The sequence below is a fragment of the Bombus huntii genome, chromosome 8 (genome assembly GCF_024542735.1).
Source record: "Bombus huntii isolate Logan2020A chromosome 8, iyBomHunt1.1, whole genome shotgun sequence".
NCBI lineage: Eukaryota > Metazoa > Arthropoda > Insecta > Hymenoptera > Apidae > Bombus > Bombus huntii.
This window is the reverse complement of record NC_066245.1, coordinates 8321806-8337110: the sequence shown is the minus strand read 5'-3', so window position 1 is coordinate 8337110 and position 15305 is coordinate 8321806. Positions and strand designations below refer to the sequence as shown.

Here is a 15305-nt window from a genome sequence, read left to right as displayed (position 1 = left end):
CGGATAACATTCCGCTCCTAACTGCCGGAATATTGCCTTAAAAGAAAATAGCGAGAGAGATCCGCCAGGCAGATAGCTTCTGTTCTTTCAAGGACACCGATGGTTGCCTCGCAATTACATTTGTCCGGGTACCAACCGCCTTTTCCATAGCCGTTCTTCGCAGGGTTGTGCTCGGTGCGTGTACCAAGTAGTCGTTTGACTCGTTCCGGGCGCGTTTTTTTTAACGCGAGCACGTTTCTTCCGTTGCCGTTTTCCCCAACGATGTTTCCTCGTTTCCATCTTCGAGCCATCCTCTCCCCGCTATTCCACCTCTGAACGACATTACAAGCCTAGTCTTCCTGGGGCGAAAGTTTACTGGCAGTCGAACCGGGCGCTCTCGCGAGGATACGACCCAGGCAAATTAGTTTCGAGTTTCAGAGGGGTGGCGCGGTAATGCGACTTTTCAAGAAGTTCTCGGCAGCCGTTCGACGATTTCGAAAGTCGCCGACACCCATTCCTTCGCCGCGATCGAGATCTAAATCACTTTCTACCTTTGTATGAATGGAACCGGTTCTCGGCTTGTTCCCAAGCTACGACAACAAAGCTGCGCCGTTCTTCCGTTTACGACAGCTGTGAACTTCCTCGCACGCGGAGTCGATTAAATTACAGGACCTGTACGCGCGGTATCGTTACACGAAAGGAACTTTCCGGTAAATAATAGTACAACAATATGCAGCGAAGGGGAAAACGGAAGGACGATGCGATCTTAATCTTCGTTAGTTAAAATGGATTCTTCCAGAGACGATAAAACTCGTTAGTAGAGTGCGGACATTCATGCAAATTTGTACTTTTATAGAATAAAATTAAAGTACGGGACCTAAGTAGAGATTTGTCTCGCATACTCACGTTATTGAATCCCATTGAATTTACATCGTAATTGTGAAAAGGGATTTGAAGAATTTATTTTATATTATTTTCGTCGTTATTTCTTCTTCCATCTAGGTCCTACAATTTTACCAAGTTGAAGAAAATTTGAAATATTTTATGTCATTATACTAAATTATTTTTTGAAATCATGTATAGAGAGTCGCTTGATCATTTGATTTGAGTAATTAATACGTTTGTATTACAACGGAAACTACTACGCGTTATTTCACTGCTTAATCATTAATGGGTCTTTCCCATAAATGCATAAAAGTCTACAGTCTACTCGTTACGCTTTCATTGCGTTTTTTCTACTTTTAAAACGAATTGCAAGTGTACGAGAAGATGAAAAAAGGGAAGGTAATAAGTTGGAAAAAACAAAGGTGGTTTACATATCATGATTTTGATATTTCAAGGGACACGCGAGATGCCAAGAGTATTAAAAGAGTGACACGCGTTGTCGCGCTGTGTAATGTTCTTCCGCGTCATTCATATTCACTAAGAGCTGGCCGGTGTTGGCGGGCGAAACGCACGTAAAAACTGCTCGTAAATTCGAGTTAGCCGTGTTATAGCCAGCAAATCGATGCGACCGTGATACGTACGCGAGTCCCTCGTGATTTCGATATCGTTTTTCAACGCACAGCGTACACACGCCTCTCTTTCTCGCCCTGGAATAACATCCTCACTGTTTTGTCCCGTTAACGAACTATTTTCACGGACTCTGTCGTTCGTGCGTACCCTACAGAAGGCAACATATCGCGGGGACAATGCCTTTGACACGTATCTCATTGGTTGTGAAATAAATTTTTGGACAACTGGAACTATTATTATACGTGCATGGAAAAATGTTATTCGTTTTTTAGAATTCACACTGATTCCACTTATCGAGGAAATGGAAATTGCTCTGCATTAAATTGGAAAAGTCTTTAAGAATTCTTAGTGCGCTATGTTATTGGCGGATTCATTGTGGTGGCACTAAGTGTGTCATTGTGACTGAATGTTTTATAAAACAAGCAGTCGTAAATTACACGGTGCAGTAGGGGAAATTTAATGGCACATTATTGCTGAAAATTTGAATCTTTTAAAAGGATGAATGGGTGTTGGAACGTATTTCAGATTTAAAGAATAGATTTCAATTATTAGTAATGTATTTCAGATTTAAATGATAGATTTTAATTACTAGTGTATATTTATTTGAAATGTTTGGACGATTTTATTCTTGACACAGTACTATTCATCCTTATGTAATCAGAACTAAATTAATACAATGGAAGATTAAATATCGAACAAGGAGAGGAAATATTGTGATTCTTACGAAGTATTAAAATAATTTTCAATTGAAAAATTCTATAATCTTTGGAACTTTGAAGTATATGACTTAAATAAAAGAGCATTAACAATTTCTTATTTGCAAAAATAAAATACAAACGTGGGATAGTGAAATCAGTTTTATAACATCACATTCTGTTTCGTGTTCTTTCATAAACTAGAAATCATCTCAAACTTTGAAATTTACTATGAAATTTAATAACGAAGTCGATGGATGATAAAGTCTCTCCAGTACTCCGAGTTAGTTCACATACGTATAATCGATTAAGGCACCCAAACACTAGAATCTACTTGCGCACCACATACGAGTACCCTCGAGAACGAACCGCGTAGAGTCGATCTATCGTCGATTTAGGAGTCATAAGAACAGGGATTTCACAGTGAAAGGATTCGTGACTTAGGTGAAATCGACCAAGATGCAATAACGAGTCGATGAAACTCGCGAAACTGGTTCACCAATGGGAATTTTCACGTCAGGTGAATTTAAGGGACTCATAGAATCCCGGTTACTGGAAACAAAAGGCAATAGTGCGGAAAATAGAGTGCTTGATTTTCGCCGATCAGCGAAACCTTGGAAATGATAAGAGCAACAATGGTCGCCACGACGAACAATCTGCTGAGGAGGATTTCGACCAAGGACGATAAGAAACACCTGACCTTCCGCGTTTGTTCCCTGGGATATTATAGCGCTACCTTCTGTGCAACGTATAGTTATCGTATACAGCAAACACTATCGTTCGTAAGTACCTGAACATACCAGATGCAATTTAATCGACAAGTATGATCGAAGAACGTTTCTCTACTATTACTATCGGTTTAACTTAACATATAAATATTTAGCAGAAATTCGTGATAAGATATATCCTCTTTTTTAATTCTATATACTAACTATATATATATTTGCCTGAAATAAAATCAAAAATCGAAATTAGATTAAAGTATATTCTATATATTTTGGTTTAAAAAACTATAACAAATTTTAATCTATGCTTAAGACAATAAATTTTATGTACGTTTAAGACCATTCATGCTGGATACTGATTTTCTACATTCTCAAATTCGTTTCAAATTTTGCCAATATAGTCATGATAATCGTATTTCATTACAGTGGAGTATATTCGTGTAAAGTTTCTATAAGTGTTATAATTCTTTCGTCACCTAGCGTATATTTACAAATAATAGATTCATTGAAAGGAAATTTTATTAACTCACTTAAACATGAACTCACTGACTTGTCATATATCGAACACAAAATTTACGAACTTCTATCTACTACAGTTATATGAGTTTAGTTATATGAACGATTTGGTCCTAAAAGAAAATTCATATAAACGAGGTTCTGTGATTTAGAAGTGTCGAAATATTCACGAATGGTAGCGCATCTGGCTTCATGGCATTTTGAAACCGTTGGACTATACAATCCAGATGCGATTAACATCTGGTCAGTCGATGGAGAAACGACTGAAATGGAAACGACGACGTGTATAGATAAACACTCGCGTTAGCTTTGTTATCGGATACACGTGTCCTAATGCGTATAAAACGACGTGCACTCGCTCGTCATTCGAAAGCGATTCCAGCTGAGAGCGTATCCTGCAGGATGTATAAACGATCCTTCGCTCATCCCTGAGGGGGACGCGAGAAGCCAAGGATCCGCGAGTAATTTAAAGTTGCGAACCTTGTTGCCCGACTTCCAGGTCTTCGGTAAGTTGCTTCAACTGAATTATACTAAAACGCACGATAAATTATATTCCCTGGTAAATTCTATTCCGTCTATTTCCGTGATTGTCGACCACCAATTTCAAGGTTCTTTGCCAGTTAATCAATTTTGGTCTTACTCTTTCGGGATAGAATGTCTTAACGAAACGTTGAGAGTTCCATGTTGTACGAGTTCTACGTTCTTCGAGCTCTGTACTTCATCGACATCTTCTCTGTTTTGTGGAGAAAACGTGTATTTTACTGATAGTACATATTAGTGGATTTATCGTAGCTTCTTTTATTCTATTTATTTTAGTTGTTTACGTCTTATATTATTTTCCTACATTTTTATATTGCTAGAAATATGTTCCAACCAGAGAATTATAACTTTCTAGATTTTTATGTTCTTATTTCCCTTGTAAGTTTAACAAATAGAATCGGTTAATAAATCCGTATTGAGAAGCAGATTGGAAAGAGAAGAAAAACATTTCCATGTTAATCATTTCATGATAAATTTTATTTCGTTCGAATTCATTTCAAGTAAACAAAATTAATTAATTGACACTGTACTCTCAATTTATTTTATACTCTATAAACACATGATTTATAATCACTGCGATTATTTTAACATTTTACGCCTTTAATTACGTTCCTTGACCTATTTACGATTTTCATGCTGTTAGGTTATCCACTTTATAAGCTTACTGAAACTAGTAAATTAATAGACTTACATTAAGAAGAAGATTGGGGAAATCGTATCAAAGATTTCCATATTACGTTTCGTCTAATCCAAGAAGAAATAACGAATTATTAAATAAAATTCATTTCAACCAACCAACCTTAATTGACACTATAATCATCACATTATATGCTTTAAAAATACGTGTTTTACAATAATTATGATTATTTACTTTTTCAATTTATTTATTCATTGTTCCGTTTGTTTATTTCCATACGTAGTTGTCAGCGGACAACGACTAAAAACTGTATATCTTGCGGCATTTAGCGACGATATAATAACCCGATAATCTTAGTGATTCGGTAAAATTTGCTCAATCCATTCGTGCTATGCTATAGAATCTCGCCACACACGCATCCACAAGTAATTAAGTGTCGAGCTTTCCCCGTAGTCTCGTCGAGCGATTTCGATTCAAAGTTTCGCGTTTCGCCTAACAATACGCGACCGGAATACGAAACGAATTTCCCCGGGGTTATACGCGGATTCGCGTCCCCGGAAAATAGCACGGTCGAGATTCTGGTAACGTTTACCTCGCGCGCCGCGGAACCGAAGTAAATGCGCTTCTAGGTCCGCTAGGCGTTCATCAGGCTGCAACATCCTCTTCCTCTTGCATTCAGTTTTCTGCAACAGGTTTACGATCGTACGCGACACGGCTGTTGTCGAGAATTTTCTGTTTACTCAACGAGCAATCTTCGTCTTTTGTCGTTGGCGTATTTCCAATTTTTCTATTGGAAATGTGGGAAGCAAATTGCTTGCTCGACGATATCTCCGACGCTCGCGAAAGTGCTATTTCACTGGTTTAGAAATACTCTTTGATGGTTTCTTCAGATGTTACAGTGATGCTTTACGTAATCTTGCTTGTAAAATATAAGAATCTGGCAGAAACTACAAACATTTCCTTTCTTAAGATATCCATGTAGAACTTTTCTTTTTAATAACTTTCACAATGAATTGAAACTTCCGAGCAGTTATTTAAGTTGTACAACTGCGTAAAACTACGTGTCATGGAAACGGTGAACAAAATCGATACCGTAGCCTTTCGCGACACATTATAGAAAAATTTGATCTGTGCTAATATTTTTATTCATTACCTTATCTAGCGCCATGCGCACACTTCACAAACTCAATTTCAAGAACTGGTAAGAATAGATATGATCACTTAACGAAACAAAGTTTCAACTTGGAATAATTAGCATAGTACTATTATGCTTAAAACGTAATAAAATGCTCGTACAAGACCATTGTCAAGGGGTTGAAGCAATCCAATAGTATAAGATATGCTTCTGGTGAATCGAGTGATTTCAGTTATTCTAGTTATCCGTATCTCCAGAAGTCTCGATACCAGGTATCTGAAATCGGGTTACTGGGTTTGTGGAAGACTATTTCCTCGAAATACCAGGAGGGCCGCATAGCTGTTGGCTACATAGTGATTTCATATGGAGTTGAAGTCGGAGCCGAAGTGTCCGGCCGGAAGCGTGTCCTTATCGAGGCATTTCCCTTCGTCCGCAAAAACGGCTCGATTTTATATAAAGTTTCGAGGCCACGTAATGCTGACGCAACACCGGTACTCCAATCCTCTTCGAAGCGACAGCACTTGCGCGTAAAGAAAGTGTTTTTTAGAAGAAGACAGAAAAAAAAAAATATATAATATATACAACACGATAGACGATAGCACACAAGGCAGGAAGTCCAAGAGTTTTTCCTCACGCAGCACAGAATATAAAAAAAAAAGTGAACGAATATATTTCTAGGGATGCAGGTTTACGTCGTGCGATTTGCCTTCTTTATTTTTCTATCTCTCTGTCTCTCCTTCGTTTTTAATGCATGCTAATTGACGAGCCGGTTAACCGTAACGGGAACGTATTCGACGACACGAATTTCTTTCGTTCGTGTAATTTTTCCGGAAGAGCACGTTCCACCCGAGCGACGATTAAAGCAACGCCAAGTTAATCCGTCGACGACGAGTCGGTAAGGAAAAAATGAAAACGAGATGAAAAAAAAAGAGAGGACGAAGTGAAAAAATACGAGAAAAAAGAAGAACGAAAGATGCTGAAAAAGTAAATGAGAACGAAGGTTCCTTGATTGTTGTTATTACTTTCTTTTCTCGTTGTTTCATCGTTACTATTTGTACATCCTCACGAATCATCAGCATTTGTAAAGAGTTCGATTTGTAGATCTCGAAAGTTGAGCGTGCTGATTTCTAATTAGAATTAGTATACTTTTCGTTGTTCGACCGTTTATTAATTGCGAACGAATCATTAGTTCTTTTTCTTTTTTTTTTTTTTTCATTGTTTTACTTTCATACCTTTTTGTCCTCGTTACACGCGTTTTCATTAGTTAGAGTATCATTTTATTTTCTTTACTGTTGCTGTTCCTTTGTATTTTGTTTTACTTTCTTTTTCTTCTCTTTTTTTTTTTTTTTTGTTTTTTTTTGTAGCGGTTTCGTGTACCGAGAGATATTACTTATATTGTGCTCGTGTAATGCAACAAAATGTCTGTGACAGATGTAAAAGCATGCGTTCGCGTAGTTAACGTTTACTGGTTCAGTGCGTTTTCTCGTACGATATTTTTCGCCTACCTTTATATTTTATCTCTATATACATACGAGCAACTTGGAATGACGATGGAAAGAATGTTGAGAGTAACGTTTAATGTGTGCCTCGAAAGTTTTCTGCGTGTCTTTTTCTTCGTATATACTGATTACAAGTAACGTTCTTTTGAAATAGGTACCGTTTGCGTTGTTCGTACGTTGTTTTTTAACAACCTTTTATTATTACATTATATATTCACATCTTTTTTACTTGGAATGTTGCTTGCCGTGTTTTTATATTTTTCGAATAAAATGATTCTTGCATGGAACACTTACCCTTCCAATTACGGTATACTTTTTCTTATATAATTATTCCAGCGAATGCTCTTTTCCCCTGTAGTACGTACCATGGAACAATGAGTTCTCTGTTTCATTCTTTAAAACACTTTATAGTTCTTTTTATTTCACTCTCCCTTTATTCGAACACATTTTTCAATTTTTCTTTTACAGATAAGTTTCTCCGAAACGAGCACGTTTTCAGTTACAATTTATTAACACAAGTTAACAACAAATGCACGAACATTTCTCTTTTCATTTTCAATTTCGTCCCATAATTCTGTTCTCTCATTCCTGTTTTATCTCTTTTGTTCTTTAATCACTGCTCGAAATTCTTCCTGGTAAATTAGTTTCCTCTGATTGAGACAACGAATGAGTAAACATTTTACCCCTTTAAATACGACATCGTCAATTCAAGTAGTCTAAACACGGACACCATCGGTTTTGTTGCTACACGTTGTTGTTCACACTTTTAGCGATCCGTAAGTATGCAGTAACATCGAAACCCGTTGGAAATGCATGCGTTTCACGACACACGAGTATATACGCGAGTACAAAACAACAACACGCGACAGCAAAGACAAATGTAGTAGATAGAGAGAAACGCCTGGGACCGGTGATCCTCGTCGACGAAAAAACCATCGTTCAATCATTCTATAGAAGTAACCAGTGTTCCCAGAGAACAATGGCTAATTAGTCAAACAAAGTATTATTCTTCGCGTTTAGCTAACAGAGGATGCGCTGATTAATCTCTATGGCACGTATTTTATACCGAGTAATCCGATTTCTCAATTTGAAAAGGGAAAAATGGAATTGTGCAAGAGGCAGAACTGTATAGACGTATTAAGTGTGATAGAATAGCAGTCGTTTTTACGTGCAATTCGATATTAATCCTCGATAGATATCATCGAATTACAGATAATCTATAATAAGATCAAACCATACGCGTAAAACCATAAAAAAGATTTCAACTTTTGTTCTTATAGCTTCGAATAATAAGATAAAAGAAAAACAGCGAAAGACGAAACGATACGAAAACTTCTTGTCTAAATGATTCTGTCCCGGTTCCTAAGTCTTCCAAACAAATTGTGTATATCAGCCACGTGCCAAGTAAAATCCAACAGCTATTTGGTTCGTCGATAGGAAGAATCGTCGACGAAAAGTTGTCACGAATTGAGATAAGGGGATAAAGGGTACGTGGACAAAGGTCACGCGACAGTGTAATTGACACGGTGATTTGAAATGAACAGGACGAAGCGTCGATCGACGAGGATCTGCCGAGAGATCGGGCGACGACGAAACGCTGGTCCGTCAGGAACCGGCGATCCGGAAGATTTTAAGCCAATTGGATCGTATTTTTAGTGCCGCCGCGATGGACGGTGGAACCTATCGACCAGAACGCCGTTGTAGGTCACGGCGTCTCCATTGCCTGTCAGGCTGAAGGATTCCCCATTCCGACGGTGACTTGGAAGCAATCGATCGGTAAGTCACGACTCAGACTTGAAACTTACCAACCCACTGTGGCCGGACGGAGCTCACGTTCCGAAAAACTGTCCTCTGTCTTACTGAAAACCACCGAGCGTGACATACGTTCGGCTTCGATCTCAAACGATGATGCGATCAGTCACCTTACCGAGTTGTTTTCGTACCTTTATCTGTCTTTGCTCCTTCCTCTGCTTTTTCTTTCGAATTTACCCTATCCTTCTTTTATAATGTATTAGGAACTATTTCTAACTCTCAGATCGTACGTTTGAGACGGGTACTCTGTCTTTCATTTATTCTTAGTTTAGTTATTTCTGAGAGATGGTATTTCGTATGTAATTACAGTTTCGCGTGAATATCGTTCTAGTAATTTTTTTTATATTTTTGTAAGAACTATTTTTACAGAAATTTTATTTGCTGGGAGTGTGGAGAAGTAACAGATTTCGATACTAAAATAAAACAGTTAATTATACCGGGATATAATATAATGCGATACAACGCGACACAACGAAGTACAACTGAAAGGCTACCCATTTAAAAACCGTCTCTCTCGCGTAATACATACATATATTCTAACATCAAAGCATTTTCTTCTTTTTATTTTACAACTTCTTTCGCTCGCTTCAGAAGAACCATAGCGATATTCTTAGAACACATTTAGTCACGTCAGCTCCAAACCTTGGGTAGCCGTGCGCTTTTTTTCACACTTTAATCTCAAGCAGTCGGGCCATCCGTATACCCTTATCACTTAAAACTCAATTACTCGCTGTAAAAAATCGCCTAGGATTTCTCCTAATCTTTTCTTCTTAATGGCAATCATCCAAACTGTACAATAATATGTTTGGGTGTGTTCGAGGTAGATATTATGTTAGCAACGTTATCTTTCTCAAATATAATACGATAAATTTCGTATTTTGTACATCGTCGTATACATATAACAAGGTTATTAATGCCTATTTCCTATGAAAAGTTGAAATTACCTATTATCTGTATCTCATAATAAAAACACAAATAAGTCTGTAGTATGAAAAGATAATCATTGTCTAAATATTTATCATTGTCTATATATGGAAACAGTGTAACGAGGGAAGATGGATATTTATTTCAAAGAGTAAAAGAGAGATTCTTAATTCGCAAAGTGTCATTTTCTGATTAGAGCTTGTACATCCTCACATTTTCCTCTCACGTTTCTTGTTACTCTCGCTGGCTGTCTTATAGCGGCGTATTCTACTGTGGAAGATGCCTTTGAGCATGCGGACAAGCTGCTGTAACACCTTGATGGCACTTAATACGTGGAATTTGATGCTTGCCTTTTGACGGCTCGTTTCCTTCTACGGGAATCTTGGCTTCGTCGAACTTAATACGTATATACGTGCCTATGAGATGTTGACGTTGACGATTTTTATTCCGGGGGATTTCGCTCATAGAGGAGAATAGCCTTATTTATTCCCAATATAATAGTTTCTCCTAAATGATTTCAGTTAATTGACAGGATAATCGACTTCTCTGTCACGTTATACATTTTCTATTGACAGCAACAAACGGACAGACAGGCAGTCGCGTCGAAAACAAAGTAAGCTTTTATACCATAGCAATGATTGGACGAAAAGAAAAATAGTGGGAATTCTAAGATAGTATAAGAATAATTCTAAGAATATAGTAATCTTTTGTCAGTAGTACACTAAGAAGGGCTTATGGTACGTACACGGATAATTTGTACAATATACTTTCCAATTCTAATCTTGAATTCGAATTTGCATATAGCTTCCTTGATGATATTACACCTTCTGAATTTTAATTTTGTTAATACGACTGTATGAAAAAGTTGAGAATCAGTGGCCTAGCACATTCCGAAAAAGTAGTTTAACAAATGAAAATTAGTAATACAATTTCGTATCACATTATAATGTAGAATATTCCGGGAAAATGTAAACGCAGGACTTCGTAGACAACGAAGAAAATGTAGATACGAGAAGATGGCGTCCTTACGAAGGTGGAGTAAAATTTAAAATTCTATCAGGCGGAATCGATTCGAGGGCCGTTGCAACTTCGATTTATTGCTATTGATTTATAGATTGACTTATCTGATGTCATTAAAAACGTCTGTTTGCCTCGAGAGGCTTATTAACTAATCACTACTCATTGACCTTAGAGTACAACAAAACAGAAGAGAAAAATAGATATTCCAGATATTTCGTTGCGCGATTTCTCTCTTCCTCCGAAACAATTTAATTATTGGCTGACTTTTACGTGAATTCCATCGATCGTTTTCATCAGGTTACAGCTGCTGAGTGTATTTAACCCGAGGCTGGCGGAGGTTGACGAAGATATCCATCAGAAATTTCGCTGATCGGCCGTTTCCAGAGGTCTCATTCAATCTGAAATAAGCCCTCCGTCCGATGAAGCGGTGGTACAATTAGTTTCACCAGTTCGTTGCTCGTGAACATTATATTGCACCGCTTGGGAATGAAATTTCTCCTCTTTTTCCTCGATCATAGCCCATCTACTTCGTACTGTTACGATTCCTCTTTTACTGAAAGTTAAATCACTCATTATGGGAGGAATACATTTCAAAACTGAGCCAATGAGGGAGAATATTAATTAAACGATTTAATATTGTTGGAATACGCCAGCACATAGTCGAGTTCTGGACGTAGATAAGCTAGAAGAGAGTGCAAAAAAGGATTGATCTTTTTCAACTCGTTGCGTTGCAATACGAACACTTCTTAAATTTGGAACTGTCTTTGGTTTTTGGACGAAGCAAGCTCTATGGTACATTTTTCTGAGTAATTCATTTTTATTCATAATAATTAAGCTACGGATATTTAGGCAGATTCAAAATTTCATGAGCAGAACTAAAAAAATCTCTCTCTCTCTCTCTCTGGGATATTTTATATAACTTTATATAATATATAACATACTACGTGCGTTTTGGTAATTTTTCTTTTCTCAAATTTCTCATAAATACATAAAAACCCGCAGTTTATTAATTAATCTCTGTTTCAATAGTATAAAAAGATAATATTTCATAAAAAAAGGTATTTATTTGCTTAAGGAAGTTATTTTTTTTAACATGTTTTAAATTTTTTAATAGATGCGTACATCCGCATCATAAAGTCCAATTTGCAATCTGTGCTTTAGCGTTATGTTTTACGTTTCTCTGTTCAATAATAAATTTTTACCATTGAGAGACAGAATTGTCCGTTTATAAATGATGAAAATCCAACAAATGCGTATTCAAGATCGTGATTTCTTGCTACTTCGATACTTATACAAGATGTCTCTACTTGATATCAAAAGTCAAAGCTGGGGAAGTACTTTCGATCGCATTTTCACGTACGTTGTATCTTTTCACGCAACGCCGAACTTCCTTTGGACATTTACCCGTTTCCCGATGTTTATTGTATCGGAAAGAATGTCGAATGACGTTGATCCGCCACAATGGTAGCGTTCCTCTCTGTCGATGGTAGAGGCATACACGACGACACTGTGAATTCCGACGGATATTCTGATGCCCGGCTGAAAATTCTGTAACGTCATAAACGCGTATCGCATGAGGTAGCTGGGATTCCTCCTGAATTACGCCCGAATCGGCGAATGTCGAAACGAATTTCTGTCTTTTAAAATTTTTTTTGATAAGTCATCAGCGTGTTGAAAGTTGTAAAGTATAAATATGTGGATATTTAGAGAGACATCAAAGTAATGAGAAAAAAATATATATATGTGTGTGTACAAATATCAGATAAGTATTTTTCAAGCTATAAACATTTTAATTTTGCATATTTTTCGGAAAGATCTTGGTCAAATATTGTTTGAAATAAGCAGAAGAAATAACTATTTGAAATAATTTTTAGTTTAGGAATAGTATAGGCAAAGTAACTTAATTTTATATTGATAATTTTAAATATAATTCGTCTTCGAATAATCTTCTATTTTGCACGACTAATTTGGATTTTAATATTAATTTGAATTGTAGATATATTGGTTTGCATATATTTAATTCATAAACAATGTAGCTAAATTATTTTAAAGCGTAATAGCATTTGGATATAACAATATTACTCTTGTATAACATGTATCCGAACTTGTAGAAATTTGTATTTCTGACGGAGTTGATAACTTTGATATAATAGAAACAGAAATTATTTCGGAGATTATTACGCAAAATTATTTCGAAATAACGTGCCTCTCAATAAGATGACGTAAATTCACTTTACGTCACTATATATATTTCGATTTAAAATATCCATAGTTAGAGTTTATTTAAGAGAGAAATATGCAGATAGGAATAATATAGAAAATTGAAAGATCGAAGATAATTAAACGGGTTGGTGCAAATTAATCCGGCTACTATATTAAAAGACTCAGGATATACTTGACATGAGCTACAAATTACAACGAGGCAGGTGAATGGTCTGTTACTGCAGGGGATTACCATTACAGATAACTATAGTGCAGACAATACTAATCACCCGGATGAGCATTTGCTATTCATAGAAAAGTCGAAATAGCACCGATCAAACAGTTATTCCACGTTTTCTATGTAAACAATATTTTGCCTATGTCCATATTTTCACGTATATATTTTAACTTAATCTAACCTAACCGAGCTTATCGTGATATAACAAGTCATCAGAATAATCCTACAACCCTAAAGAAAGATCCTGAGAATTAATAGAAGATAACAAATCGTACGTTTCTGTAACTATAGCAAAGATCGAAAACGAGCTTTTGAATACGACGACGTTCCGCACCATTTATTAATATTAATTTAAATAATTGCAAGAAATTCTTTTTTATTTAAACCTACATTAAAGGAACGTCATAAGCTTGATTTTCTACGAAACGAGACTGCGAACGAACAAATTTCGTTTTAAATTTTCGGCTTACTTTTGCATGCGTTATAACCATTATACCATTCGTTTTATCACATTCTATATGTAATATATTAATTTAATCTAAATCTTAATTCAATTTAAGCGAAGAAGAAGAAAAACTCCAATATCAAAATTCACAGATAGAAATACCTATTTTCCTTGTTTTTTCTTGATCCCAATGAAAGTCTTTGTTTATTACGATTCTCGATATCGGAATATTACGACCCTATATTGCGACCCCTAACCAGAACACAGACAGAAAATTATGATAACGAGTTAGTTTAGACGAGTAATGGCTGCTCCCTCGAAACATTCAGGCGATACACCAGGCGACTACAGAGAGCTGGGATACAGTGGCACCGAGGGAGCAGGAGTTGCCGGAAACGGGTCCTTGGTGATCTCACGGGTATCCAGAGATCATGCCGGTTTCTATCTATGCCAGGCGAGCAACGGTATCGGGCCCGGCCTCAGCAAGCTCATTCGACTAACAGTTCACGGTAAAATATTCACGCAACAACAAGTTACTGCTGGCTGGATCTGTGTCAGTTTGCGAACTTGGGATTCCGGCCACGACCAGCTGCTCTGAAATTCTTCGTTTCGTGGCCGAATTTCTCGAGCTCCAGCCCAATATCACCATTCTCGACCCATACAGAGGGGAACGCCAGGCGAGGCCGATGTAGTTAATATTGCTTCATACATTCGTCTAAATTCGTTGATATAATGAATTAATCCATTAGGAGTTAATGTCGTGTTAACGCCATATATATTTCATTTCCAATTTTCCTTAGTCAATTTATACAGGCCAATTAATCCTTCTTTGTTTTCTAATATCGTGATTATAGAAAAAAATTTGGAAGATTTGATTAATATTTAGGCTATGGATTTGTATATGTATATTCGTGGGGAATTTAAAAATGCACGGGAATAATAAAACATTAAATATAAGAAAATATAAAATATTCAGAGCAGTCACTATAATATTTACTAGAAAAAAGAGACTTTTATTTAGATTCCATTTTTTTAACAGTGTTTATAAAAGTTTATAAAAGATGAATGTGCATAAATATTCTTTTCCTGCTTAGGCAAATTTTACAATTTTATAAAATTTGGAGAAACTGGGATATATATATTAAAGATATTAAATATATAATATACATATATATTAAATTATGATATATAAATTAATTAGAATTTGAATTCTATTTCATTTCGGTCAGTAACTAAAGAAATACGATGACGCAATAAGAAACACAGGTCGTATGTTGCTCGTAGTCACGCAAATAAGGACTCAATTTATGCAATTCAAGGAAAATGGATCTTACAATTTATCGTCCCGTCTAACCATACATTTTTCGGTGAATTGAATATAAATATACGTGGAAATGTTTCACTTCTTTATCTACGATATTAC

General features: G+C 36.3%; 1 protein-coding gene across 8 annotated transcripts in view; it reads left to right on the top strand.

Moving 5' to 3' along the window:
• Positions 1-15305, top strand: part of LOC126869017 (cell adhesion molecule Dscam2-like) — a 164491-nt gene that overhangs the window by 118777 nt on the left and 30409 nt on the right. For all 8 annotated transcript variants that reach the window (XM_050625090.1, XM_050625094.1, XM_050625093.1 and 5 more), the window contains 2 exons: positions 8898-9017; positions 14212-14391. In XM_050625090.1, coding sequence (XP_050481047.1) covers positions 8898-9017; positions 14212-14391 — 300 coding nt within the window. The remainder of the gene's footprint in view (positions 1-8897; positions 9018-14211; positions 14392-15305) is intronic.